At 37.1% G+C, this 26,169-nt stretch overlaps 1 protein-coding gene across 15 annotated transcripts in view; it reads right to left on the bottom strand.

Annotated features, from left to right (window-relative positions):
* LOC149554454 (putative LRR receptor-like serine/threonine-protein kinase At1g07650) overlaps nucleotides 1–26,169 on the bottom strand; it is a 283,858-nt gene that overhangs the window by 206,426 nt on the left and 51,263 nt on the right. For 10 of the 15 annotated variants that reach the window (XR_016364373.1, XR_016364372.1, XM_089828514.1 and 7 more), the window contains one exon: nucleotides 14,895–14,978. The exons of the other annotated variants lie outside the window; for them this stretch is intronic. Coding sequence is in view for 8 of the 10 variants with exons in the window: in XM_089828514.1 (XP_089684640.1) it covers nucleotides 14,895–14,978 (84 nt within the window). In the remaining 2 variants the exon portion in view is untranslated. The remainder of the gene's footprint in view (nucleotides 1–14,894; nucleotides 14,979–26,169) is intronic. 15 annotated transcript variants of the gene reach the window in all.

Genomic DNA, 26,169 nt, shown 5'->3' on the forward strand with positions numbered 1-26,169 from the left:
GAAACAACTAAACTTCATCATAGGCATCAATTAATTATGCATATAGATATCAAATGATTAAACTTTGATCTTATGTTGTCAATAAACTTTTAAAAGATACCAAGAAAAAGTATAGATCACACAAGTCAGATTTTAGTGACATTATGCCATCATGAAATGGAGAACTTGAAAGAGGTACCATGTTTTCATACAATAGACATAGCAAGCAATGTTTGAATAAACGATGATAGTTGAAAACACCTTCAAAATCACTTTGTATTTCATTAATGAAGTGATACTACTTCAATGATATGGCTGCTCCAAAATTCATAAAGTATCAAAAAGTCCCTTTCACATGACATTTTCGAGGCATTTACAGATCGCCTCCTCGTAACTACCTCTAGGTTAGAAACTACAAAAAGTTAGAATCAAGAAGTTAAAAATGAAATTTTTATAACTCACTCTAACTTATATAGGGGTTCCTAAATTCTAAGTTTCCCAAAAATAAAGTCAACTTTCTAACTTAAAACCAAACACTGACCAAAGTCAACACTTAACAAAACTAAAAACAAGAACTGTAAAACCAAAACAGCAAATTTGGTCAACCTGCATAAAAGCATATGTTAAACTTTTTTAGGAGCTTGCATTGGGATCTCCAGCAATTGCTTTTTGACTTGTAGGCGATAATTGTGGTTGTGGTGAACTCACTTTGAATGCTCTAACTGACTTGATCACTTGTACCAAGGACTTTATTTTTATGATAATCATAATTTGCATTTTCAGCCTGCACCTATCATGATCTCTTTTGAACTCCTTGCTGTAACCGGGTAAGCAATGAATGCAAGAATCAAATGTCACTGAAAAAACACTTAATTTCATCATAATGCTCGCGCCTGGGCACTGCTTGTCATCAAGCTCTAAGCTGATTTTTAAATCTATACTTTTTAAAATGGCAGACTCATTCAACTCTTGCATTTGCTCATCAATTGAGATGCCTTCTACAATTGTCAGTAGATTTCTCAAGGCTTTTGTTTTCGGCTTCTTACAAGTTTCCAGAAGTTTTACTTGTTCATTTGTTTGCTGATCCATACTGTCACATTTCCAGTCAATATTTCCCAGTTGCATGCCTACTTGTTGATCTTCTTCACTTTGAAACAGTTTCATGGATCTTCACCGCGTTGTTGTCCATTTCCTTTATTTCCTTCAAATTAATGGCAATCTCTTTCCAGATTAATCATTGTTCTCTATTAAGTCCCAATTCTTATTAAATGCCCTGTTCTATTTGACTGGCTTTGGCATACATTGTCTTCACATCATCAAATAGAGATTATGCTTGCCTATTCATATAATCAATCCAATCATTCACCAACTTTCCATATGCTTGACGTTCCTAAATGCTTTCAATTGCATTTTTGTAAAATACAATTTTAGGATCGGCAATCACTTCAGTAGAAGAAAACTCTTGGGCTAGAAATGACTCACCAACAGCGGATTGCAAACATAAAGATAAAGCTCGAACCTAACGTTTTAGCTGATCTTTGGTTTGTTTGTCTTTATTTGATTGCTCAACTAAAATAGATATTGATACCTGAAAGCTATGAACATTACCTTTGCATGTCAGCTTGCTTGATATACATTAAAATCACATTCGTTGGCCTCATCGACATCCTTTTTTTGTGATAGGTTGTGCGAATTCAACAAAGAGATTACCTATAACCTAGTTTACTGCTAACCTGAAATCCACCTTAGTATTCTTCATTTTTGTATATCTATGTTTTAAATCAGCTAGTTCATCAATGTTTGGTGTTTCCAATTGTATGATTTCTTCCTTTTCCTTTCCAGACTCTACTACAACTAAGTGGTTGACAATGTTGATGATGTTTCTATCTCTGTTGGAGTATTCAAAATCATAGATGAGGATATTTGATCATTTGTATTTCCTAGGATTGGAAGCTTGTGGGACACATCAACTTCATGTGAAGAAGGGATGTTTGTTAGAGAGGCTACAGAATGAACCGTTTAATCTGTAGAAGACGATGGTAAAGTGTTAATTTCATGGGCTTCATTTATCACTTCCCGTATTCGATTCGGCCTTGCTGATTCCAATCCGATTCTGATTCTCTTTACTTTTGATGGTAATTCTGATCTTTGACTATGCAATTTTAATTCAAGGCAGGTATGTAAGTTGATCACTTTAATTAATGTAATCGTTGCTTCCTCTGAATGTTGCCTAACGTCACTCATTGTTTGGATGTTTTAATTATTCTCCCAAGCTACGTGCAATAATCTCTATTTGTATATAGTTGCTATTGTCATGGTTGATTATGTCTGAATGAAAATGTTGCTTGAAATACATAGGGGACATCAGCTGTATAATTGTCTCTTTCATGTCTTAGATATGTAGTTGTATTCATATGTATCATGTGCTATTATTATAAGTTGACGGGGCTTTCACCAGGCAACCTATGAACAATTCATCACCCATCTATACTCACTATTATGAGAGAAGTCCATCGGTGGAAGACACATTACCAAGGAGTTGAGAAAGTCTAATTTAGGACTCTGCTTTGAAATGATTTATTACTTCTTTTTAGATAAGAGGTGTTGTATAAATAACGATGACAAACAAGTATGTAATGTGAGCTCTTCTATGGGTCAGATAATTAAATTTATTTATTTTTGTTCATAAACTTTCTACATTCCTAACTAAAATCATTTTAGGTTACTTTAATATTAGTTCACTATTGTTATATTAAGAGTTATTTTACCCATTTTATGATCTTGTATAGTATCGAGCATTTCATAGTAATAATATGACTAATAAGTTATATTTATTATTATTTGGTTATCTGTTTATTTTCAATGTTTATTATATATTATATTCATCTATTAATATATTCTATTAGTTTTATTAGATTATTTATTAGTTTTATTTCAAGATATTTTTAGATTTATTATTAAATTATATTGTAGAGAAGGGAACACTACAATCTGCCCTTTTCCAAAAATTGCTTGCCCTCAAGCAATTCTGATTGTATGTGGTTGGTTTTTAAAATTTTGATATCCATTTCAACAATCTTGAAAAGATAATTTCAACTCAAGGTTAGAGCAATAATGTAAATTCATCAAACTCAAAAATCATAATGTTTTATTTATAGTAAAAAGAATAAGTGAAGGGTAGATAAGATAAGATAAGATAAGGTAATGATATTAATGTCCAACAAAAGACCAAAAAGAGGTCTATGGGACTGAAAGATTACAACAGTTAGGCTACCACCAGCAAAAACACACAAAGGTGTCCGAAAATAAATGAATACAACCAAAGCAATAACAACAAACAAAGAACAGAGACAGAGAAAGTACTAGGAGTCTTTCTTGGGCAAAAAGAAATCAGTCACTGAATGATACATATGTCGATGTGTAGAGGCGTTGTACTGTCTCTGGCCACTCACAGAGGAGTGTCACTGGTGCAAATAGCCAGAACGGGATCTGACGCATTTGGAAAGCCCATTAGATTGAGTAGAACTAGAAGGCCTTTTTACACCCCGCAAAGGAGATAATGGTGTAAAAAAGGCAGTAATGAGCTGAGTAGATGAGTGTTGGTGAGGAAGTAGTGACTGGATCGTGCTATCACGGAGCATGGTGGCCTCACGAAGATAAAGTGCAAGGCATCTCTGATCATAATAGCTGAAAAAGTCATAGAGAGAAAAGCACTCTCGGAACAGACAGAAGAATCTCCCTCTGATCTCATAGTACATAGGGCATCGAAAAAGGAAATGAGTCTCATTCTCCACCTCCCCTAAAGTACAAAGCATACAGATCCACTCCCCACTATCAATATATCTTGATATATTATAGCACTTTATGTTCCTTGCTCCATGATGACTCTTGACAAATACTCCTTAGGAACCCTAGCAGAGACTTTATCTCTTTCTAGAACCTTTAGGATGTATCTATCTCTATGATCTGTAGGAGATATTTTATCTCATCCCAAGCTTATTTGGATATTCCTTTAGGATTATCCCTCTCCGTTTAATCCTTAGGATAGACTTCATCTCATCCTAAAGCCTCTAAAGATATAATCTCTTCTCTGTAGTAGAGTGTCTTAGCAGTTTTCCCCTAATCACAGTGTAGTAGGGTGCCCTATTAGCAATTCTCCCTTGACTACTATTATGACAGGGTGCCCTCAACAATTTTCCCTCAACCACTTCTACAATAGGGTGCCCTTCAGTATTCTCCCTTTCTTGCAACCTATGTCTCTTCTACAATAAGGTGCCCTAGCGGTTCTCCCTTAACCACAGAGTAGTACGGTGCCCTTCTAGCAATTCTCCCTAACATGCTTCTGCAATAGGGTGCCCTAGCGATTCTACCTCAATTATAACCTTGGGAAGGTGCTAACAATAGGGTGCCCTAGCAATTCTCCCTAACTAGCAGTGTAGTAGAATATCCTGATAATGGTTCTTCTTACTGCTACTGCAACTAGCTGCCCCCATGATTCTCCCTTAATTGCTACTCTTTCCCTTTAATTAAATTGAACATTACATGTCTATTAATAATCATTAAACATATTTAAATACATTTTTATTATTATTTTGCTTGAAAGTAAAACCCTAATTAGGGTGTGATTATAGTTGAACTTCCTTAAAGCTCCAATGATTTTCCATTCCTTCATTCTCTACTTGGGTATTATTAAGATTCCCTTGATCATATTTTTCTTTCTTGTGCGAATTTTCTTCCTTATCAATTTCAGGTATTGCTTCTATCTTATGGAGTTGGCTCTTCTTGTCACACTTATGTCCTGTATCCCAAGGGCCTCTGTATCTGAAACATATGCCTTTCTTCAATGTGTCCTCTTTTTGTTTTTGGGCTTCTTTGCTTGGGCATTGGTGTCCTCTGCTTAATTTTCCTTTGCAAAAATAACATTCTTTCTCTCTATGGCCTTTTCTCTAGTCTTCATTTCTATACTCTATCTTTGCTGAAAAATTCTTGGATCTTTCTTTTCAAGGATTTGATTCTACCATTTTTGCTTTTCTATTGGTTTCTTTCAAGTTTTGAGATTCATGCGATTTAACAGAGTGTCTAGTGGAGTCTTTGAATCCTTCTATAAACATATGAGTGAGTCTCTTTTGGGAAAGGTCTAGGACCATAACTGATAACTCTTGGAATTTGTGAGCATATTCTTCCACTGTTCCCGTTTGTTTGAGTTGGGTTAGTTCTTGGAAATACCATTCGATGTCCTTATCATCAAATCTATTCATGATCTTTTCGGAGAATTCTTCATAGGATTTTACATCTTTATATCACAATGAGATACGTCCATGGATCCACCAATCATATGTTGCTCTCTCTAGATGGTCTGTAGCAAATTGGAGGGCATCTTCTTCCATCATGGGATGCAGAGTAAGAAATGTGTTTAATTTTTCTAACAATGGGTGCGGTGTAATCTTTTATGACCCATCAAAATTTGGAATTTTTATTTTGTTGATTTTATGTTTGAGTTCTTTGTCTACAAACCTTCTAGATATCTCCCTCGTTTGTCTTCATAAAATTCTCTGAATGATACCACTTCTCTAATGTTAGGTTCCAGAGTTACATATGCCATTGCAATATCTTCAGTCCTAATCATTGGTTGCTCTATTCCTTATTCTTCTCGTGGTAGCTTTGCTCTGCGTAAGAATGAAGGTTGTGGTATTCTGGTTGCTGAAAACACATTATTATTTTCTGAGTGAGTGGAGCTAGTATCTCTTACCTGGTTGGGTTGACCTCTCAAATTGTTGATAGAATTTTCCATATCTTGCAATGGTTGGAGAAGTGTTTGATTTGATTTTCCATTTGATTCAATATAGTTTGGTTGGTCTGGTTGTTTTACTCTATATAGGATCTCACCTCATTTGCTAAGTCATTCATTATAGTTTTCTTTGTCCTCCTCTCATAAGATTGCATAACCCTTCACTCACATGATGGCAAGCTTATGCTTTGATACCACTATGATGTCCCTTATCCTGGTCTAAAGGGTTTGGGACTGATTTTCTTTAGATTCATTTATAAGAGACTTACTATCATTAATTCCTTACACTTAGTTTTGTAAATTAGTCTTAAGTTTAGAATGATAATATTCCACAATGGTTAATGTGTTAGGGAAAACAAGTTTTTCTTCCTATTTGATGAGGGTTTTCTGATGATGTGAGATATCATATAGATCTGTCCCCTATTTATAAGATGAGTATAATCTATACTGTTAAAAATGATGACCAAACCCGCTTCCAATATCGATGGTTTAGTGGCCTCACTCTATTAGTATCATGAACAAGAAATACTTGATACAACAGTTGTCTATTGAGGTTTCTATGGTATGACTTATATGCTGATCATAAACATTTTCTGATGTTGTAAGATTATTGGATTGCTCAGTAGATATTTCTCCAGCGGGATGTGCTTCTTTTTATATCCAGTATTGATACTACAGACTTGCATATATTTTTTGAATTCCCTATGCTACTTGCTATCTCCGTCTCTCATTTGTATTTGCCTTGCTGAATCAGCTATCTTTCCCCAACTCAAATGTTAAGTGTCAAATCCTCTCTATATTAGGAAGGAGTATTTTTTTAATTCCCTATGCTACTTGCTATCTCCATCTCTCATTTGTATTTGCCTTGCTGAATCAGCTATCTGTCACCAACTCAAATGTTAAGTGTCAAATCCTCTCTTTATTAGGAAGGAATGTGGTCTTTTCCAAATGATGGTGTGATTTGTGTGGTGGAATAATTATCTGTTGCTGCTTAATTTCTTCCAGCGTCTTTATTTGTCTGATTCTTGTATCCTGATGTTCGATGCCAGATAGAATTTGATCAACTCTTATTTATATCGTATCCATCGGAGGTTTATAATTTAAGAGACACAACCCTTTGATATTTGCCTCTCCCCGATTCATTACACCCCTTTGTAATTAATGGTGATTCCGATCTTTGACTACGCAGGTTTAATTCAAGGCAGGTATGTAGGCTGGTCACTTTGATTAATATAATTGCTGCTTCCTCCAAATGTTGCCTAATGTCACTCATTGTTTGGATGTTTTCAGAGTCTCCCAAGTTACGTGCGATAATTTCTATTTGTATATTGTCGTTGTTGTCATGGTCGATTATGTCTGAATGAATATGTTGCTTAAAATACATAGGGGACGTCAGTTATATAATCATCTCTTTCAAGTCTTAGATACGTAGTTATATTCCAATGTTACCCCAGTACTAGGGTACGTCGAAATGGCACGACATCAGAACGAGTTTTTGAGATGGGGGAAAATGGGCCTCATTTTCGGGACAACGAGGGGATGGCCAGGGAATAGTGGCAAGGGGAGGACGGGGCAAGGAGGAGTGTTGTATAGTATACATATAGAACTTGAAATGCTTGTTATGGAATGATGTTTCAGTAAAACATTCCAAATTAAAATACTTGAACATAGCCAAATTGCAACATGAACTAGAACCATTGAACATTCAACATAGTAACATGTTACATACCCAATAGTAACATTCAAAAAACAAAAGTCAAATAGAAATCGAAGTCCCCATAGTACCGGCAGCATGGTTGCGGAATGGTGGAGGTGGGGGTACTTAGATACGTGACTACCCGATGCGGGGACGTCTCGAGAACGAGTACTCCGAAGTTGGCGGGGTGCGAGTCCCCATGTAACACTGTTATATTCATATGTATCATGTGCTATTATTATAAGTTGGCACGGCTTTCACCAGGCACCCTATGAACAATTTGTCACCCGTTAATACTCACTATCATAAGAGAAGTCCACCGGTGGAAGACTCATTACCAAGGAGTTGAGAAAGTTTAGTTTAGGACTTTGTTTTGAAATGATTTATTACTTCTTTTCAGATAAGAGGTGATGTATAAATAATGATGACAAACAAGAATGTAATGTGAGCTCTTCTATGAGTTAGATAATAAAATTTATTTATTTATATTCATAAACAAACTTCATTTCTAACTAAAATCATTGTAGGTTACTTTAATATTATTTCACTATTGTTGTATTAATAATTATTTTACCCATTTTATGATCTCGTATAGTATCGAACATTTCATAATAATAATATGATTAATAAAATATACTTATTATTATTTGGTTATATATTTATTTTCAATATTTATTATATATTATATTCATCTATTAATATACTCTATTAGTGTATTAGATTATTTATTAGTTTTTTTTCAATATACTTTTATATTTATTATTAAATTCTATTGTAGAGAAGGGGACATTACATTTAGGACCCATGTTGGAGGCCAACTTGCAAATGCAATAATATTTATTGTAGGGAAACCATTTTGTGTAATTGAAATTGTACTCATAAGGCATATATAAGAAAATCTAGGCTCTATCTTGGGTGTGTAGAAAACAAAAGGTATGTGTACTTTTCAGGATACAAGCTCCTATCATGCAAATTGAAGATTTATGTTGTGTCAAGCATCTTGATGTAAGTGCACAATTATCAGAATATCATATGCTTGAATTTGATCAAAAAAGAAGCTAGTTGTACAATTGTGGTAGAAGGTATGCAGTTAATATTATTTATATTATTAAGATTGAAGTCTAGGTTACTAGGTTGTTGCTTAGATCTAAGCAGGGGGTTTTTGTTGAAGTTGATGAAAGATTAACCCCACAACTCCCAAGAATCACCTGCATGCAAACACCTGTCACAAAAAGAGAGAAGCAAAAGTTATGGAGGCTAGAATTCCCAGATCCTTAGATAAGACATTCTTGATGAGCAAAAAGAAAAATTGCTATAATCAAAAGTGCATTGGTCAATAATTACAAAGAGAGATCGTCCTTATAAAGGAGATTGAAACCCTAAAAAAGGTTTAACCTAGGTTGCATCATAATAATTAATAAAAGAATTAATTGTGAGATGCCTAAACTTTAGCCTAAGCAAATAAGAGTTATTGGGAAATATCAAATTACTCTAACACCCTCCAAAAGATAAACTTAGGGAGTAGCTAAAAACTTAGAAACTACTACAAAAAGTAGATTTGGGTCCTAGCAAACAAAGCCTGATGAGGTAACCAAGCACAACCAAATCTCTGAAAAGAGGAGAAATAGAGAAAACAAGATGGGAAAAACCCTACTCCAAAAAGAGATGGAAATAATGCTGAAAGAAACTAGTGAAGGACTGAAGAAGCCTCCAAACTAGGGAATGTCCCAAAAGATAAGAACAAAAAGCATGTAGAAGTTGCAAAGCTCTATCAAAAGTAACTGTTGATCTGAAGAACGTCCACTAAAATAGAACCTTACCAAGTAGAGAAGACTGTAAAGGCAAACAACTGAACTCGAAAATATAGATGGCATGAAACACCAAAGCCTGAAGAGTTGATCAATCGAACATGGAAGGCTACAACCAAAGTAGGAACAAAAAGAGGAGTGTCTATATGGTAAACGATCCATCTCACCGAAATGCATAGGTACCCAGCCACTGCATCCACCTAGTACATAGGAACAAATACAAAATACATGGCTCACTCCATCAAACCAAGAAAGGATGAGAAACAATAGAAGAATCACCCTAATGTAGACAAGGGTGAGGTGATAGGCGACTAGAAAAGTGGACCAAAAGAATTGCATGTCAAGGAACCACGATCAAGATGCACAAAAGAGTACATATATGTGTACTGAGGTGATCAATCTCAAACACTGCATGAGGCTAATGCCACAGAAACTCAGTGGACAAAGGAAGATGGAAAACAAAGGCAAAACATCAACCCCCCATGGCACTTTAATCAGTGTAGTGCATGTACAATAAAGCACAAGATATAATGAATCCCAAGAATACAATAATCTGCATGAGTGTCCTCAGATGACACTACTCGAGTTAGAAGGCAAAACTACTGAAACGAAAGTACAAATGCAATATGACACTTTATCTCAATGAGTATGCAAAAATGCATACAAATGATGTCTAAATAGACTAGAAGAGACATAAGGCTGATACAAAATATTGTACAACCCATGACGAATCATTTGAAACAATGAAATTGATCCACAAACCTGAAACAACCAAGATATCCACTAGAATGCAAAAAATGCAAATGACTGAATGGAATGTGCTTGGAGCAAAATTTGACCCAAAAAAAAAAAAAAAACCAGCATCGCTAGAAAGACCTCTGAAAGGCCTTTCCAATGATATAAAGAAATCACAAAATGGAGATTAGATGCTCAAAATATGTCTCCCGAAGTGCAAAAAAGAACCCCTAACTTTGACAGCAGAAAAAGCCATCAAAAAAAATCAAAACTGAAAACTAATTGTACCACTGCAACAAGCTTGAAACCAGCTTTACGGCGATATTTTGTTTGCCAAAAACGGAGTCCGTATGCCTGAGATATGAGAAAAAAATCGAATGTAGGTCCAAACAAAGCCTAATGAGCAAATAGGAACGCTAATGCAATGCTTACGTCAACAAGTGACAAGCATAAATTTGATGGTCAAATGGCCGTCATGGCAAAAAAATGCCTGAAAAATGACCCCTGCTGGAAAAAATATCCAGCTGTCGGAAACAAGACAGAGATGTCATAATGTCGCCAGTAAAAGAGTTGGTGCCAAAAACAAACCCGGTGGCCAATGTCAAGACTTGTGCTTTTAAAAAAAAATTTAAAAATTGCATATCAAAAATGCAATACCGCCAATCAAGATTGAATACCGATGACATGGACGCACGCAAGGAATGTGTGAATCAAGGTAAAAAGAGCCAAAAAAGGAGCAGAATGCAAAGTTAAAAACAAAAAATCCGCATCCACCAAATCGAGGCCAGAACAGCTTGGTTCAAATTGCTGCTTCAAAGGAGAAAAAACCACCAAGGCAAAAAAAAGAAAGGCCCTCCATCGCACAAGGTCGCTGATCTCCACCAAAGAAAAGGTGACATGGCTAACAACAAAAACGTAGCGATATCTCCAAAAATTTTGTTCATGAAATGCAGAAGTGAAAGTTACAAAGCAAAGGGCTAACTCCACATGTGCGAGGGCTAAGAATAGAGGCTCATAAGTGACGTCAGAAAAGGTGGTCACAAAAATCGTGTGACTGTCAACCCAACAAACAGTTCTCCTTCTCCACAAAAAAATGCATACACCACGATAATCAAGGGATAGAAGGTGCAGGTGAGCCTTGAGAAGACTGCATGGTGGAAAGTAGAGGCCACTGTTAGATAGGATAGGGGGCCTACAAAGGCGATTTCTTTAAACAAAGAACTTTGATCCCTGTGATCTCCTTGAACACAGAGGCCCCGAGCTCCTCTAATCCAATCACCGAGCACAATGAACAACCCTTAATTACCAAATAATGGTATACAACCTCGTCGGTCTGCTCATATATCAAGGGAAGCACTTGAAATTAGAACACCTCCCATCAAATAACGAGACACAAGCATGGAGGTTTGCAAAACACCACCGTAAAAGGGCTTCATCACCGCAAAAGCTCACCACTATCAGATCTTCCCATTGCATACAAAGGACACCAATTACCTTTTGTACTTGTGCATAAACGCATAGAAGATGAAGCAAAGCTTTCAAAAATGCATGCAGCCCGAGAAAATGATGTGGATCAAGCCAAGCAACAATTCATAACCTCATACATAGCACCCTCCAACTCCAAAAAGCTTCGTATAAACTCCAAAATCGCCTAATACATATGCTAATGTGAACAAAGACAACTCCCAATCAAAATCACAGCACCGACCAAGGCTCAGGGCACGCGTGGGTCAATGTAATGTCCCCATTTTTAGCAAGTTCCTGCAGTTGGCCAAGTAAGTTCACCATCGCGACAATAGGATTTGAGAGTCTTAGTTGTGTGGTTATAGGCTTTCCAGCAACCTATGGTGTGTTTTTGCTCCATTTGAGGGACTCACTATTTATAGTAAGTCAATCTATTGGTTCCGATGAGCTCAATTGAGTGAGAAGAGTTGGAGGATGCTCTCAGTTTTTATTTCGGGCTTCCAGTTTGGCTCCAAGAATCTTCGAGGGAGCGTCTACTTATAGTAAGTCACCACGTCAAGTTCATTCATCGTCTTCCATCATCAGGATCACTTTACTATTGTCAAATTTCGATTCTGATGCTTCTTCAGTTGTTTTCGCAAGACGGGTGAATTATTATTATTATTCATCTAAATATGTTGAGGTTGCTATTTTTGTTACTATTATTGGTTGGTCACCTCAGTATCATAGCTCGTTCGAACCGGGATGAAAAGTTTTAAATTATGGGGATAAGAAACAGTGGCCTTACATGTCAGAATTTAAAGTTATGGTGGAAAAGATCATTTTCGGAGCCAAAAGCAATTGGTAAATTAGTTTATGACACTTTATTATGTTTTAATGTTGTGTGTGGGAAGCTTCTTAAGTGAAGTTCATTTGGAAAACTTTGTGCCATTTGGAAATTATAAATATGAGCCCATCTGATGAGTAAAGCATCCGATTGAATATTATTTTATCTCTTGTTGTCTTTGTGACACTTTTGAAGTTCTAAAATTTTGTGCCCTTGCTGAAGTATAAGGATTTGGGATCTACAACTAAGGTATTGTAGATTAATTTCTGAGATTGGTTCTAGTTTGAATTTGAGTCTTCCATTTCTGTGATACTGTTGCTTTGGAAGAAGTTTGTGCTGAGAGTTGTGATGGTTCTCTTAATCTGAATTTAAAAGAAACCATTAATGGAGTTTCAGCTGGTAATATTGCTACAGCCCATACTGTTATTACTGTGGATCTGAGGGCTGCCATTTCTTTGTAGATGACTGGGCGATCTAGTTCTCTGAGTAGTTATTATTGACAGAAGGCTAATCTCTGATTTTTAGTGTTGCTTTTCTCTGCAAAAATTGAGGGTTAGCAGTCCGGAATTTCCTTAATTTGGGTGTTCGTCTTGATTGGCAATAAGATGGCCCTGGAGTTCTGATTTTGGGCATCTGAAATACTGATATTCTGTCATTTCCACTGGCCTGCTTTTGCAGCCTTCTTACCACTACTGACGGCACCTTTATTTCCAGCCTGGAACGTGCAGATAGGTTGGTTAAGAGTCAAGATACAAATGCAGGGCCTGCTTTTGGTGCTGCATATTGTTTGTTGGTGTAGGGTGCTTTGTGGCAGACATTAGCTGCATTCTTGCTCTCTTCTGTGGCTGCTGTACATTAAATTTGGGCAGCCTGGGATGTAATTGGTGGTCTGCAATTGAATGGACAGACCTGCGTTTGCATATTGAAGGCCCGCGAATTCAGGGAGAGCTGCAAAAGCCAAAGCTAATCCTGCCAATTGTAAATCAGGTTCCAAATTCATTAATTGTAAATTTTCTATTGTATAAGCAATCAAATAATGAGTTCAGCTTGGCATTGGATATCGGTTGTGTAATATAACATTTGATTTCAGTCATTTCATTAAAGTGATTAGTTATTTCAAAAACACGGAACTTGCAAATTACCATCAGCATATCAGTCGGAGACCAATTAGGGGTTTTTACAGTCAAGTGCGGGAAAGGACAGGCTGTGGGGCTGGTGGGCTCGGTCCCCAAAAAAAAAACACTTTGCTTTTTGATGAACTGCCAATGCCTCCCAACTTTGCAAAGGCAAACACATGCACTATGCATGCAAAAACAAAAATTGTTGAATAAGAAAAACCAAAGCATGCAATTTTTATTTTAAAAAACTACCTCCGCCTCGGTTTGCATGCCCACGTCAAAACGACCTAGGTACAAAAAAAATTTGCCTCAGATTTCAACAGCATCCAAAAGTAGACGGTTTTTATATGGAAATAGGGGTTCCCGAGTGCTCTTAGCTCAACGGTGATGTCCATTTGAGCTCACAGTGCTTTGAAAAATAGGTCCCCCCCAAATTCAATACAAAAATCCTCTAAAAGCCACAGATCTAAAAACCGATGCCCAAATCTCTCAAGAACTAAATAGGCGCATGAAGATCTGGAGCTCTGATACTATGTTGAAGTTGATAAAAGATCAACCCCACAACTCCCAAGAATCACCTGCATGCAAACACCTATCACAGAAAGAGAGAAGCAAAAGCTATGGAGGCTAGAATTCCCAAATCCATAAATAAGACATTCTTGATGAGCAAAAAGAAAAATTGCTAAAATCAAAAGTGAATTGGTCAATAATTACAAATAGAGATCGCCCTTATAAAGGAGATTGAAACCCTAAAAAAGGTCTAACCTAGGTTGCATCATAATAATTAATAAAAGAATTAATTATGAGATGCCTAAAATCTAGCTTTAGCAAATTAGAGTTAATTAGGAAATATCTAATTACTCTAACAGTTTTAATGTAATCAGTGGATTGGTGCTCACATTTTCTAACAAGGGACTGTTGTCTCAAATAGGTTGGTGCCTACCTTATTATTGTAAGTGATTCAATACTTTGTGAGGCTAGCTTTCTCCAGCTAATTCTCACTGCGATTTTACCCATCTTGGATTTCCACATATATCTGGTGTTCATGTGTATTTATGCATGTTTAATGTGTTGGGTAACCGCTACATCTTATGAAAGTTGATAGATATGCATCAATGTCCTAAGGCTCATGCTTGGCAAAAGATATCAATGTTAACTAAAGCTAAATTAAGTTGAAAAGTTGCATATATTGATTCACCCCACCCAAGTATATTTTGTGCCCTGTAGTCACAAGTATACTATTAGAAGAAACCATTTCAACTAGATATCAGGTACAAAGTAAACATGAAGAGAGAGATATCCACTGGCATTACAGAAAAGTCTTTAAAATAAGAGCTTTCCTACTTTGTGGGGAACACTAAAAAAAGAGCAGTATTTCTTCAACTTATTAGGCAATGCACCTTGCGATTGGTTATAACTTTAAAATTTATAAACATAGACCATTTCCCATAGACAAAAATGCTTCTAACATATAACTCACAAATATTGTAGATCATAGCCTGTAGTCCTTTGAATTTTGAATGTCTCTGGAATTTGTCCTGTCAAATTGTTGAATCCCAAATCCCTGAGGCATAAGAACTGCTTTAAGTACATGAAGACATCAAAAAGTTTCTCACATTAACAAATCACAGCTCAAGTTATAATCACAATAAACACATGAATAGTTGAGCCTATAAAACAAAATCACCAATAGTAATTTAGCTTTCATTGTAGCCATATTTAAGACATTATTTTCCTTTATTAAGTATGGAAAAGCTTTACCATAAATCATATTGGCCAACAGTCACAAAATGAGGGTATGGGAAGGTCAATTTGAACTATACTACACAAAATATAGTCATAAGGACATTGCCTATATTACATTTAAATACAGTCATAAGCAGACACTACCCTTGAGTCGGGGTTTCTATGGGACTATGTCAGAAGTTTTAAAGAAAAGTATGATTGGCACCATTATTTCCTACATCCCATGGAATTTCTACAACATGGAGAACAACTACTAATAAATATCAAGATTCGGGGACAGTTAGGGACCACAAATATATGTACATACACATGTACATGGATACTCAAGAAGACTAAAAAGAATGCTTTACGATTTTTAGGTCAAATGGAATGAGTTCAAAAAATAAAACCACTAGGGCTTTGATAGTGGATAGTTGTGTTAAAATCCGAAGAGACATATCAGATGCTTAAATAGAAACACTTAGACAAACCAGGGATAGAAATTCTTCACTAGACGCCGAGTGTGTTGCTTGGATAGTTGCCTAGTCAATGAGATCTTCACTTTCTTTTTCTTCTAGGAGTGATAGGTTTTTGGCAACCTCCTCCAACTCACTCCACATATGAGGTTTCACTCTCTCCCCACTTTTTTTCGTCTCACACTATAGCTCTTGGTTTATTGCGGACTCTTTGATCTCACAACACCCTTTTCTCTTTTGGCGATTTCTCGTAACCACTTTCTCTCTCTCTATTACCTCAAACGAAGAGATCTACTACAGTTCATTCACCCTCCACTTGGTTGTATGGGTTATATCGATCATTGTTTGATCATAAGGGCAGTAATTGCCAAGAGTACGACATCATCCAATATCCCCCTCCATCCTCCCTAAGGGTCCTTTCTTCATACAATTGTGATATTTGTTGCCGACATTGCTCCCTTTGCCTTTCCTACCATTATTCTTGCATATCAATTTGATTATGACCCAACAACCTTGGAATACTTCCGAGAAGGTCATAGACCACAGGCATCACCATGAGTTCGTCACATATTGTACACTCAAGGACTCCTATCTCTTGAGCTTCCCTTTTCACATACTGATTGACCAAAACTTCCCACGTCTCCAACAAGTCTTATGTCAATTGATCCTCTAAAGTTTCTTCCTTGTTGTCCTCGATGCCACTATCGATTATTAACACTCGTTGTTCAATGAGTAGCCCTATTATTCTACCAGCCCACCAATTAGACTTTTGTCAGATCTCTAGATTCGAATAGGCAATGATGCCAAAATGTTTACTCTAAATTAGATGATATGTGTTTTAATATTTTGAGTAGCCAGGAATTTGAATAGAACACATATAACATATCAATTCAGATAGAACAGAATACAGGAGACTGGCAGAGAAATATACCTTTTATTTCCACGTAAGGTCTATACAATGATAATCCTTGTTCCTAATACTGACCCAAAATATAAAGCATTCAACAATTGGTTAAGAGTGTTAATCACTAATTCCCTACAACTACTCAAGAACTTAATTGTCATTACATTGCCTTTACAAATAAAACATAAGTTATTATAATTCACAAAATTGTCGCCAACAACGAGTATGGCATATGTAACACCCCAGTATCGTGAATGTAATGCCCCATATTAAAATAGCGTACATAATCTTAGGTCTTAGTTTACTGTAGGTTTTTTTCAGTTTCAATAAACTATGAGAGCCCTCCCTTACAATACGGAGAGATTCTCACGTGTTGTGGTTGAAACAGCTATTATGCATTTGATCCTAAGATTGGCAATTGCAAAATATTCAACGAATAGGATTATACCATTTGGGATGGTATTAGTTTTCAAATTCATCATTCCATCAGGATCAAACTCAGCTTCTTCGGTTTCTCCATGGTCAATTGTTTAAGCTGCAAAAACATCAATGTTTGTTAAGAAGTCCAATATGCATTTATCATTTTCAAATACCTGAAAGTTGGCTATGTTATCTAGCACTGATGGCAATCGTGTAAGTTCAACTTTGAACATCTTTAGCCCTTCCATAGTGAGAGGTGCTAAGGAGCTTGTCACTTGCGTTGGTGACTTTGCCACCTGGTTGCATGATCAGTACATGAACTTCCTAATGAATGAGTCAAAGCTCTCTATGAGGTCCCACATTCATATAGGATACCTCGTTAGCCTTTTGTCATGGCCAACATATTGTTTTTTTGACCTATTTCGCCACTATATCTGAATCTCCAAAGACATGAAGAATCTTAGGTCCTTTGCTGATTATGAACAGTAAGCCAAGGACAAGAGCTTCATGCTCAACCATATTATTAGTGCATCGGAACAATAATCTGTGTTTTTCAAAATAGGCATCTCTTGATGGACTGATCAACTTGTAACCTGCTCCAAATTTCTTGAACTTGTATCTGTCAAATCTCTAAGTCTACACTTTGTTATTTTCTTGGAGGATTTCTTGAGGCTTGTAGGGTAAATTTGGATTGTCATTAATATCTCCGGTATGTTTCTCTTGTAGAATCTGATTTCTCTTTTCTCCCATTTCACTTCTTTCAATCTTATCTCCTTGTGACAGACTCTCATTGGGATTGCATTTATTTTATTCAGACACTGTAGAAACTTCTGGCCTCAGGCTCCAGGAATTCTCATATCCACTTGTTCTAAAGTAATCTTGCACATGGAGCAAGAAAACTCAAAATAGAAGGCATATAAGTATTCTATACCAATTGGAATTAATAAATTTAGAATGGAGGTATGCTTTCCCAATTCGATTCCTTGCCTAAAACTTCTATGCACAAGATTCTGAAATTCCCAAACATGTCTTCCCCTTCGCCAAAAGTCGAACCTTGATCTCTTCCCACAAAATAGCTCTGAGTTCCCATGAATTCTTTTCCCTTTTCAATTTGTAAACTTTGTAACATCAAGACCTCTAAGAGAACCTTCAATTAGTAATGACCATATCCAGCCTCAGTAAACAGATTTTCAAAATTTTCTCCATATTCAATTATCATGAACTTTTAACTCTTATTTGGTTTGGGATTCCTCACCATGGTAACCATATGTAAGAAAAGTCAATGGCTACATATCCATTTAGTCTTCTTGTCCAATCTCTGCCAAAAAGCATGTCATACCCATCCAGAGTGTCTACAGTTGAAATATCAATAAACTGCTCCATTCTTGAATCAAATGTCAGTTGCATATGGATATTATTTATCTCACCAATTACTAGAACCTCTGTTGTATGCAACCCTGTGGCCTTGTTTGTGCCTGTAGGAGTTAATCCCAATCTTCTACATATGGTCAAGGGTGTTACTGTCATGTCCCCATATTTATTAGATTTAATGATAAATAAATTAATAATAGAAGAATATGCATCTAATTTATGTTTAGAAAATACAGAAACAACGATATTAATATCTCGAAAATATGATTATACACGGGGGGAAGAGAATTCACTGTTGACTAAATATTGTGGCTCACTCAATTCTTTCTAATGACACGAACAACCAATTACAAAGGGAATTAGAGATGGAGAGGTGTCTAAGTAGCTACAGAAATCGTTTGGTTTTGTAATCATCATTAGAAGATAAAACATTAATTAGTATAGACATTAAGAGTTTTGGAAATAATAAGCCAATTTGATGTAGGAAGCCTTCTTTGAATTCATATCATCAGCTCATCAATTACTATCTTATCACTTAGTATCCCAAAAAGTACAAGAAGTATTGTTATAGTACAGACAAATTCAACATATAAAGATAATTGCAGTTCAGGATAAGTTTCATTACATTCCCAATAAGGATATTACTTTTCCACAATTTCAATGGAAGTATTAAAATAGTTACAAAGAAGTTTCTTGGGATCAAATCAGTTCCTAAGTTTATAGGCCCTGATTAAGGGACATTACAGTTACATTGCTTGATGCTCCTGAATAAACTAACTATTTATGCAAAAAAAATCCAAAAATCTTCAAAGATAAAAGAAATGGGGTGGACTCATCTTTTCCTTGATAGCAAACCACTAGACTACCCTTATGAACAACTAATTTTGTTTTTTTTTTCCATTGCCTTGTTCATCTATCTTTATAACATTTTTATCCTTGTCTACACCTTTATTCCTTATTGCATCCTAGGTTGTACTTTGCAAGCTTTGAGCAACGTCGATTGGATGTAATGAGTTAGGAACAATGTTGTGGGCATCCTAATTATTGTGAGGTACATCTTGAACAAAATTGGTATTATGGGTCAAGTTTGATGTGTTTTGGGAGACTCTAGTTGTACTTCGAGTGGTGTTTGTAGCTTGAGTATTGGTTCTATAAAATAGTAACATTATCCTTAAAATTATTGAGTAAGGCTTTGGTTATCTTAGTTACCTTCATCAATTCAAACAATGGTAAACTTATCTTCCTTAAATCTTATGTTACACATTGCCCCAGCTTCTTTAATCCGTCTTCTGGCAGGGCATAGTTATTGTCTTACTTATATTCTAGAGATTACTTAAGATAGCCTACCACATTGCTTTCATTAAGATATGGCGGTGTAATGAAGTTATCTAAAGGAATCGAAGAAGTGAGTGACTCATTAGACTTATAGTTCCTCTAGTAGACTTTCGGTCCTAAATTTCCTTGTGTACTAAAACATTGTTGTGCAAGGGAAAAAAGGTATAACGATATTCTCGAGTTGGCTCATTTATTGACCTAGGAGGGGATTCAAAGTCTGGCGCCTCTACTAGACCATTAGTTGAGACTTCCAATTCAAGTAGAAATGCAAAATCATCTGTCACCAAAGCCTAATCATATCTTGTTTAAGGAACAATTTCATATCCTACCATTGAAGGATTTTCTTGACTACTCAAACTCTTTAATTGTTTTTAGAAATATCAATTATTATTTGAAACACATGGTACTATAATTTTGAATATCGACGTATTGTGTAACCTACGCCATCCTGACAATGTTGCCTCAACTAGGAACACCTTGTTAGCACTCGATTATCAAAAGTTGGTGGGTCATCCAATGGCGACACCACATTTCCATTGTTTGAATTTGTATTCCAAGTTTTCTTCTAATATCCCTAATTGCCACTAATAAATCCTTGATTATTTCTTTGAACATTGACTTGTTAACTACCCACTTAGTTATTCTTTTTATAATTCCCTTGGTAGTTGTCTTGGTAGTCACTTTGTTGTCTCTGAAAGTTTCTTTGAATGCTCTGGAGTTAATTATTTTGGTTCCTCAAATACATGATCTCAATAGACAACTTCTTCACTTCCGCAATCAATTATTTCATTTCATCCCTTTCTTTTTGTGTTCTTGTAGATAAAGTTACACCTTGAAGATATACAAGTTGAGGCAAAGGTGCATGAGAAAGAGGGGCCCCTGGATGAAGCACTGACTAGGTAGATAGAGCTTGATATGAAGGTTGTGAAATTTGGTTCATGATTAAAGTTTCATATACCAAGGCTTGATTGAGGCCAAAATTTTGATTTCTTTCCATTAGTGGTCTCAAATGCATCAATGTCCTAAGACATTTTGAGCCAAGCCTTTACTTACCTCCACTACCTTGGCATAGGCTACATTCAAATCTGTCGGAGGATGAGATTGCCTAATAAACATGGATGTGAGATTGTACAAGGCATTGTAAAAAATCTCCCTTTCTCCAAGGAAGGATCCTTAATCCTTACCTTGGTTTTTTTGGTTGTGTATCTTGTTTTGTTTCTCCTAAGACACTGTTTGGTGCACCTGCTTTGGTCAGCTCTATTGTTTGTATGCTCAGTCACATAAACCCTTGTGGTTTCTTCTTGGACATTAATATTATTATCTTATCTTATCTTATCTCACACATTAGTGCTGGTGTAGGTGGTTTGTTAGCCTTGTATACACTTTGTGAAAGTGATTGTTGAATGACCTAATTGGTTCATGCTCATCTCTTGATATCAACAAATTGTCTATATAACAATTATCTATATTACATGCTATCTCTAATTTAGACAACTAGATGTATGCTTAGTAAATTGACCTTGTAGATGAATTTCCATTGTGATGCAAGATCATCTTTGGGTCGTTGGCAATTTTGCATCACCCAAAAAGATTTCCATTCGATTTATTAGTTTACTATTAATTTGGACAGTTTTCTGTTGTTTTAGATAGCAATTGATCCAAAGGACTCATCTTAAGCGATCATGTTGGCATGCTATCTCTAATTTAGACAATTAGAAGTATGCTCAGTAAATTGACCTTATAGATGAATTTGCATTGTGATGCAAGATCATCCTTGGGTCGTTGGCAGTTTTGCATCATCCAAAAAGGTTTCCTTTCGGTTTATTTGTTTACTATTCATTTGGATAGTTTTCCTATTGTTTTAGATAGAAATCAATCCAAACGACTCATTGTCTTATGCAATCTTGTTGGCATGCTCTAGGTATCCTCGAGATCCTATGTCTAGCTATGCATCTTGTTCCGATGATTCTAGAGGAAGTTATCTTATGATCTATCTAGTCCTATATTAGCTTCCCTGCTCTAATAGTCGAGATGGTGAGATTTGACTTGCAATGGAAATTCACGATTTGTAATGCTAATTGGCGCATTGTTCTATGTTGTTATACTTGTGGTCGACCTTCTTGTGTGTTCGCACAACATGATGTATCTTATTGAGGTGTTCTTATGGATTTGATTCCTAACCTATCTATTTGTAATGTGTTTCCTTTATCTTGGGATGTATGATCGAATAAGCTGACTTGTGGCTAGTGATCTTGTATATAAGTAGAGTATGAGTTCTTGTTTCAGAAGAAAAGGATTAAAAAGGATTAGGAAAATCCTTAGAGATCAGTAAAACCAACTAGGGCACTTTGGTTTGTTGCATTTATGTTAGTTTTGTGGGATGATTAGTTGTAAGCATGTTCATGTGAAGAGTGAATGTATCTGACTTGTTCGCAATTGTCTATTGATAATGGGAATGTAATGTCTGCATTTACGGGCCAACTTGGTGATAAAATAGTTGTTTCTTCCATCAATGTTATTATTACTTGTTGTGTTTAGTGATTTTATGCTATCATATCTCTAGTTGCAAGGTTTGGACTTCTCCTATGGAGACTCTCAAACCTTGACTGCATCAATTAGTATCAAAGAAACGTTGAGAATGTATATCAGGGCGGAACAAGCACTATGAATCCAGTGTCTGACTTATATGCCTTGTTATTGTAGAATAGTAGAAGTGGAGGATCTGATCCATATCAACAAGAGGTTAAGACAAGGTGGTAGAAGAAGGATTGGTTGTTGCTGGAAAATAGAACACTAGGGCATGTAAGATGTCATGTCCCAAAATTTGAATGTAATAATTTAATTTAATTAATTAATTAATTGGTCCCAAAATTTAAATAATATTATAAAAGAACTTTTAATTAGTTACTTTAATTAATTAATATGGGTCCAAGTTATTATTTGCATTTGTGGTTCGTTGATTTAATTTATCTCGGACCTATTTTTATTTTAATTTCTGTTGGTAAGTTTTGCCGTCGGCTATCTTTCTACACCCTCGAAAAGGTTTTCCTTGACAGGTATTTAAGCACGGCTTGTATGTAGTTGTAGGTATGCATTCTAATTATTTATTTTGTACTGCGAATTACCATTGGGATTCTCTATTGTTCACCATTTCCAAAGTGAAAGATCTTCCCTACTTGGCTTATTTGATTTCGTTGGGATTCAACCCTCACTCTATTCCATTACATGTAATGCTTCGCTCGGATCTGGCAAATCAGAGCACCATCTTATTCCAAATATTAATTGAAAGATATTCATGTTCAATCTCCATTCTTGTTTTATTATTGATGAATTCAAGTCTATAAATTTATGGTTGCATAACTTAGCATTCCTCCTATATCCGTACACCATCCATCCCCCACATCACGAAGTGCATCTTCTGTACTGCAACCGTATGACTTGAACAACTCCATCACTATACTGTTGCTATCATACCGTACGGCTTGTCTTCTCCACACACCGTACGGTCATTGCACCTCCATCTTGTACAACCATAGTGACATTCCACCGTACGACCACCACACTACCATACGGCCTCCAAGGGAGAACTGTATAGCCTTTAGGCATCCACCATACAGTCACTTACACTACCGTACGACCTTCAAGAGAACACCATACCACCCTCAGGCCTACATCGTACGACCATACACTTTACCATACAAACATCAAGATAATACCATACTAGTTGAAGCACTAGCCACCCAAAGCACTGAGGGAGAACTACCTGAAGCACTGGCCACCCAAAGCACTAAGGGAGAACTATCTGAAGCACTGACCTGAAGCACTAGCCACTCGACGCACTAAAGGAGAACTACATGAAGCACTCACCACCCGAAGCACTGGCCACCCGAAGCACTGACCTGAAGCACTAACCTGAAGCACTCGCCACTCAAAGCACTAAGGGAGAACTACCTGAAGCACTAACCTAAAGCACTAGCCACCCGAAGCACTGACCTAAAGCACTGGCCACCTGAAGCACTGACCCAAAGCACTGACCTAAAGCACTGACTTGAAGCACTAACCTGAAGCACTGGCCAACCGAGGCACTAAGGGAGAACTACCTGAAGCACTAGCCACCCGAAGCACTGAGGGATACTACTTGGAGCACACAACCAAACTACCTGAAGCACACGACAAGACTACCTAAAGCATACTACGGGACTTCATAAGGAAACTCGAGAACGAAACATTACAATGGTATCAAAGCTGGTGATATTGCCAGCCTGTTGGGATGATTGAGAGATTTTGGCACTTGGATCACACTATGGCCCTGAACAACAATGGAGAGTGGTGGTTGAAGGCACTACAAAGGATTGGCAAAGAGCTCAGTGAGGGTGTTAATCTTCCATTAGATATATTGGAAGTTTGTTTGTGTCAGGTGAACCAATTACCTTCAAGATTTATATAGAGAATCCTCTCGCCGATTAAGGAGGCCTTAAATCAACCCAGGCTTTTGAGACACCATGACAAGGATAAAAGAATGGCAGTTTCAGCATGTCTCAGTGAGGTCTTGAGAATTTCGGCTCCTAAAGCACTGTATGATGATAACACCATGATAGAGATATTGCAATTCATAGTCGACAGCTTTCAAAGTCTTAATGACTTCAGTAGTGACCCTTTTGCTAGGAAATCTACAATATTGGAGAATTGTGCAAATGTCAAAGTAACCTTCTCTTAGATCTCGAATTGCAAAATTTGGTCCATGATATGTTTCATCACTTCTTGGCCACCATTAAGGAAGATCATGATACTAAGATTTTAGTTGCTATGGAGAGTCTTATGATTTTGTGCATTGAAGAGATGGATGAAATATCCTAACCCATTACATCTATGTTATGGGCTATTCGTAATCTAGAATGTATTCCCTCTATAGCAGCATATAGATTGGTTAGTAATATTTTCAAGCATTGTGAAGAAAAACTAATATCTCATTTGCACAAGTGGGAGAAAATGACTGACAATGATAAGGGTGATGCTTTACGTGAGGAGAATAAAGGCATGATTACAGGGCCACTCCAGGAGGATTTTCTAAATCTTTCTAGTACACCAACATGGGGAGAACACCAAAAAAATGAATAAGTTGTTTGTATGGATCTTGTGAAGACATGGACAGATCAAGTCATGCCCATCATCGAAGTTGTGCTCGAGGCTGTGTCTGTCATGAAGTTGTGTTTGTTGTCGATGTTGTGTGTCTATCACCGAAGCAATGCCCATCATCGTGGTCTTGCCTGTCACTGAGGTTGTATATCTATCACCATCCTTGTGTTTGTCACCGTCATATCCATCACCGTCATGTCCGTCATCGATGTCGAGTTTGTGTCCGTCACCATCGAGTTCGTCACCATTGTCTCTGTCACCGTCACGTCCATTACCGTCATATCCATCACCAATGCCGAGTTCGTGTCCGTCACCGATGCCGAGTTCGTGTCCGTCATCGTTGTGTCCGTCACCGACACCAAGTCCGTGTCCGTCGTCAAGTTCGTGTTCGTTACCATCATGTTTGTCACTGTTGTATTCATCATCATTGTGTCTGTCACCATCATGTCCACCACCATCATGTTCGTCACCGACGCCAAGTTCATGTTCGTCACTGTCATCGTGTCTGTCACCGCTGTGTTCATCATCGAAGCCGAGTCCACGTCCATCGTCGAGTTTGTGTCTGTCACCGTTGTGTCCATCACCAACATCGAGTTCATGTCCGTCGTCGAGTTCGTATCCATCACCGACACCGAGTTCATGTCCATCATCGAGTTTCTATCCATCACCGTCATGTCTGTCACCGACGTTGAGTTTGTGTCCATCTTCGAGTTCGTGTCCGTCACCTTCATGTCCGCTACTGACGCTGAGTTCGTGTCTATCAAGTTAGTGTCTGTCACCATCATTGTGTCCGTTGTTGTCAAAGTCGCCATATCCGTCATCGTCATTGTATCCGTTGTCATCACCGCCGCCTTGTCCGTTGCCATGTCCAACATTGTTGTCATCATCATGTATGTCATCTTCACTTTTTCCATTGTTGTCACCACAGTCATATCTATTGCCAAGTCCATCATCATGTTCGTCACCCATCGTTGCGTCTGTCAATGATGTCAAGTCTGTATCTGTCATCAAGTGTGTATCCATCGTCGTAGTTGTGTCCGTCGACGACATCATGGTTGTCTCCATCATCATTGTGTGTCCGTCATTGTGGCTTCATCAGTCGCAATAGTTATGTTTGTTGCTATTGAGACATTGCTCGTTGTCAAGGCTCTATCCATCATCGAGGCTTCAACCAGGGTTCTGTGTCCCATTGAGGTTTTATCTGCAGCCAAAATTTTATTTGTCGCCAAGGTACTCTTTGTTGAGGTTTTTTCTGCCAAAGTTCTCTTTACTAAGGTACTCTTTGTTGAGGCTCCCATCATCGCGACACCCTTCACTGAAGCTCTTGTCGCCGAGGTACTCACAATCGAGGCCCCCTTCATCGACATTCTCACCACTAAAGCTCTCTT

This window comes from Cupressus sempervirens, chromosome 5 (assembly GCF_028749045.1).
Source record: "Cupressus sempervirens isolate cs-2001-9-10 chromosome 5, ASM2874904v1, whole genome shotgun sequence".
NCBI classification, from domain to species: Eukaryota; Viridiplantae; Streptophyta; class Pinopsida; order Cupressales; family Cupressaceae; genus Cupressus; species Cupressus sempervirens.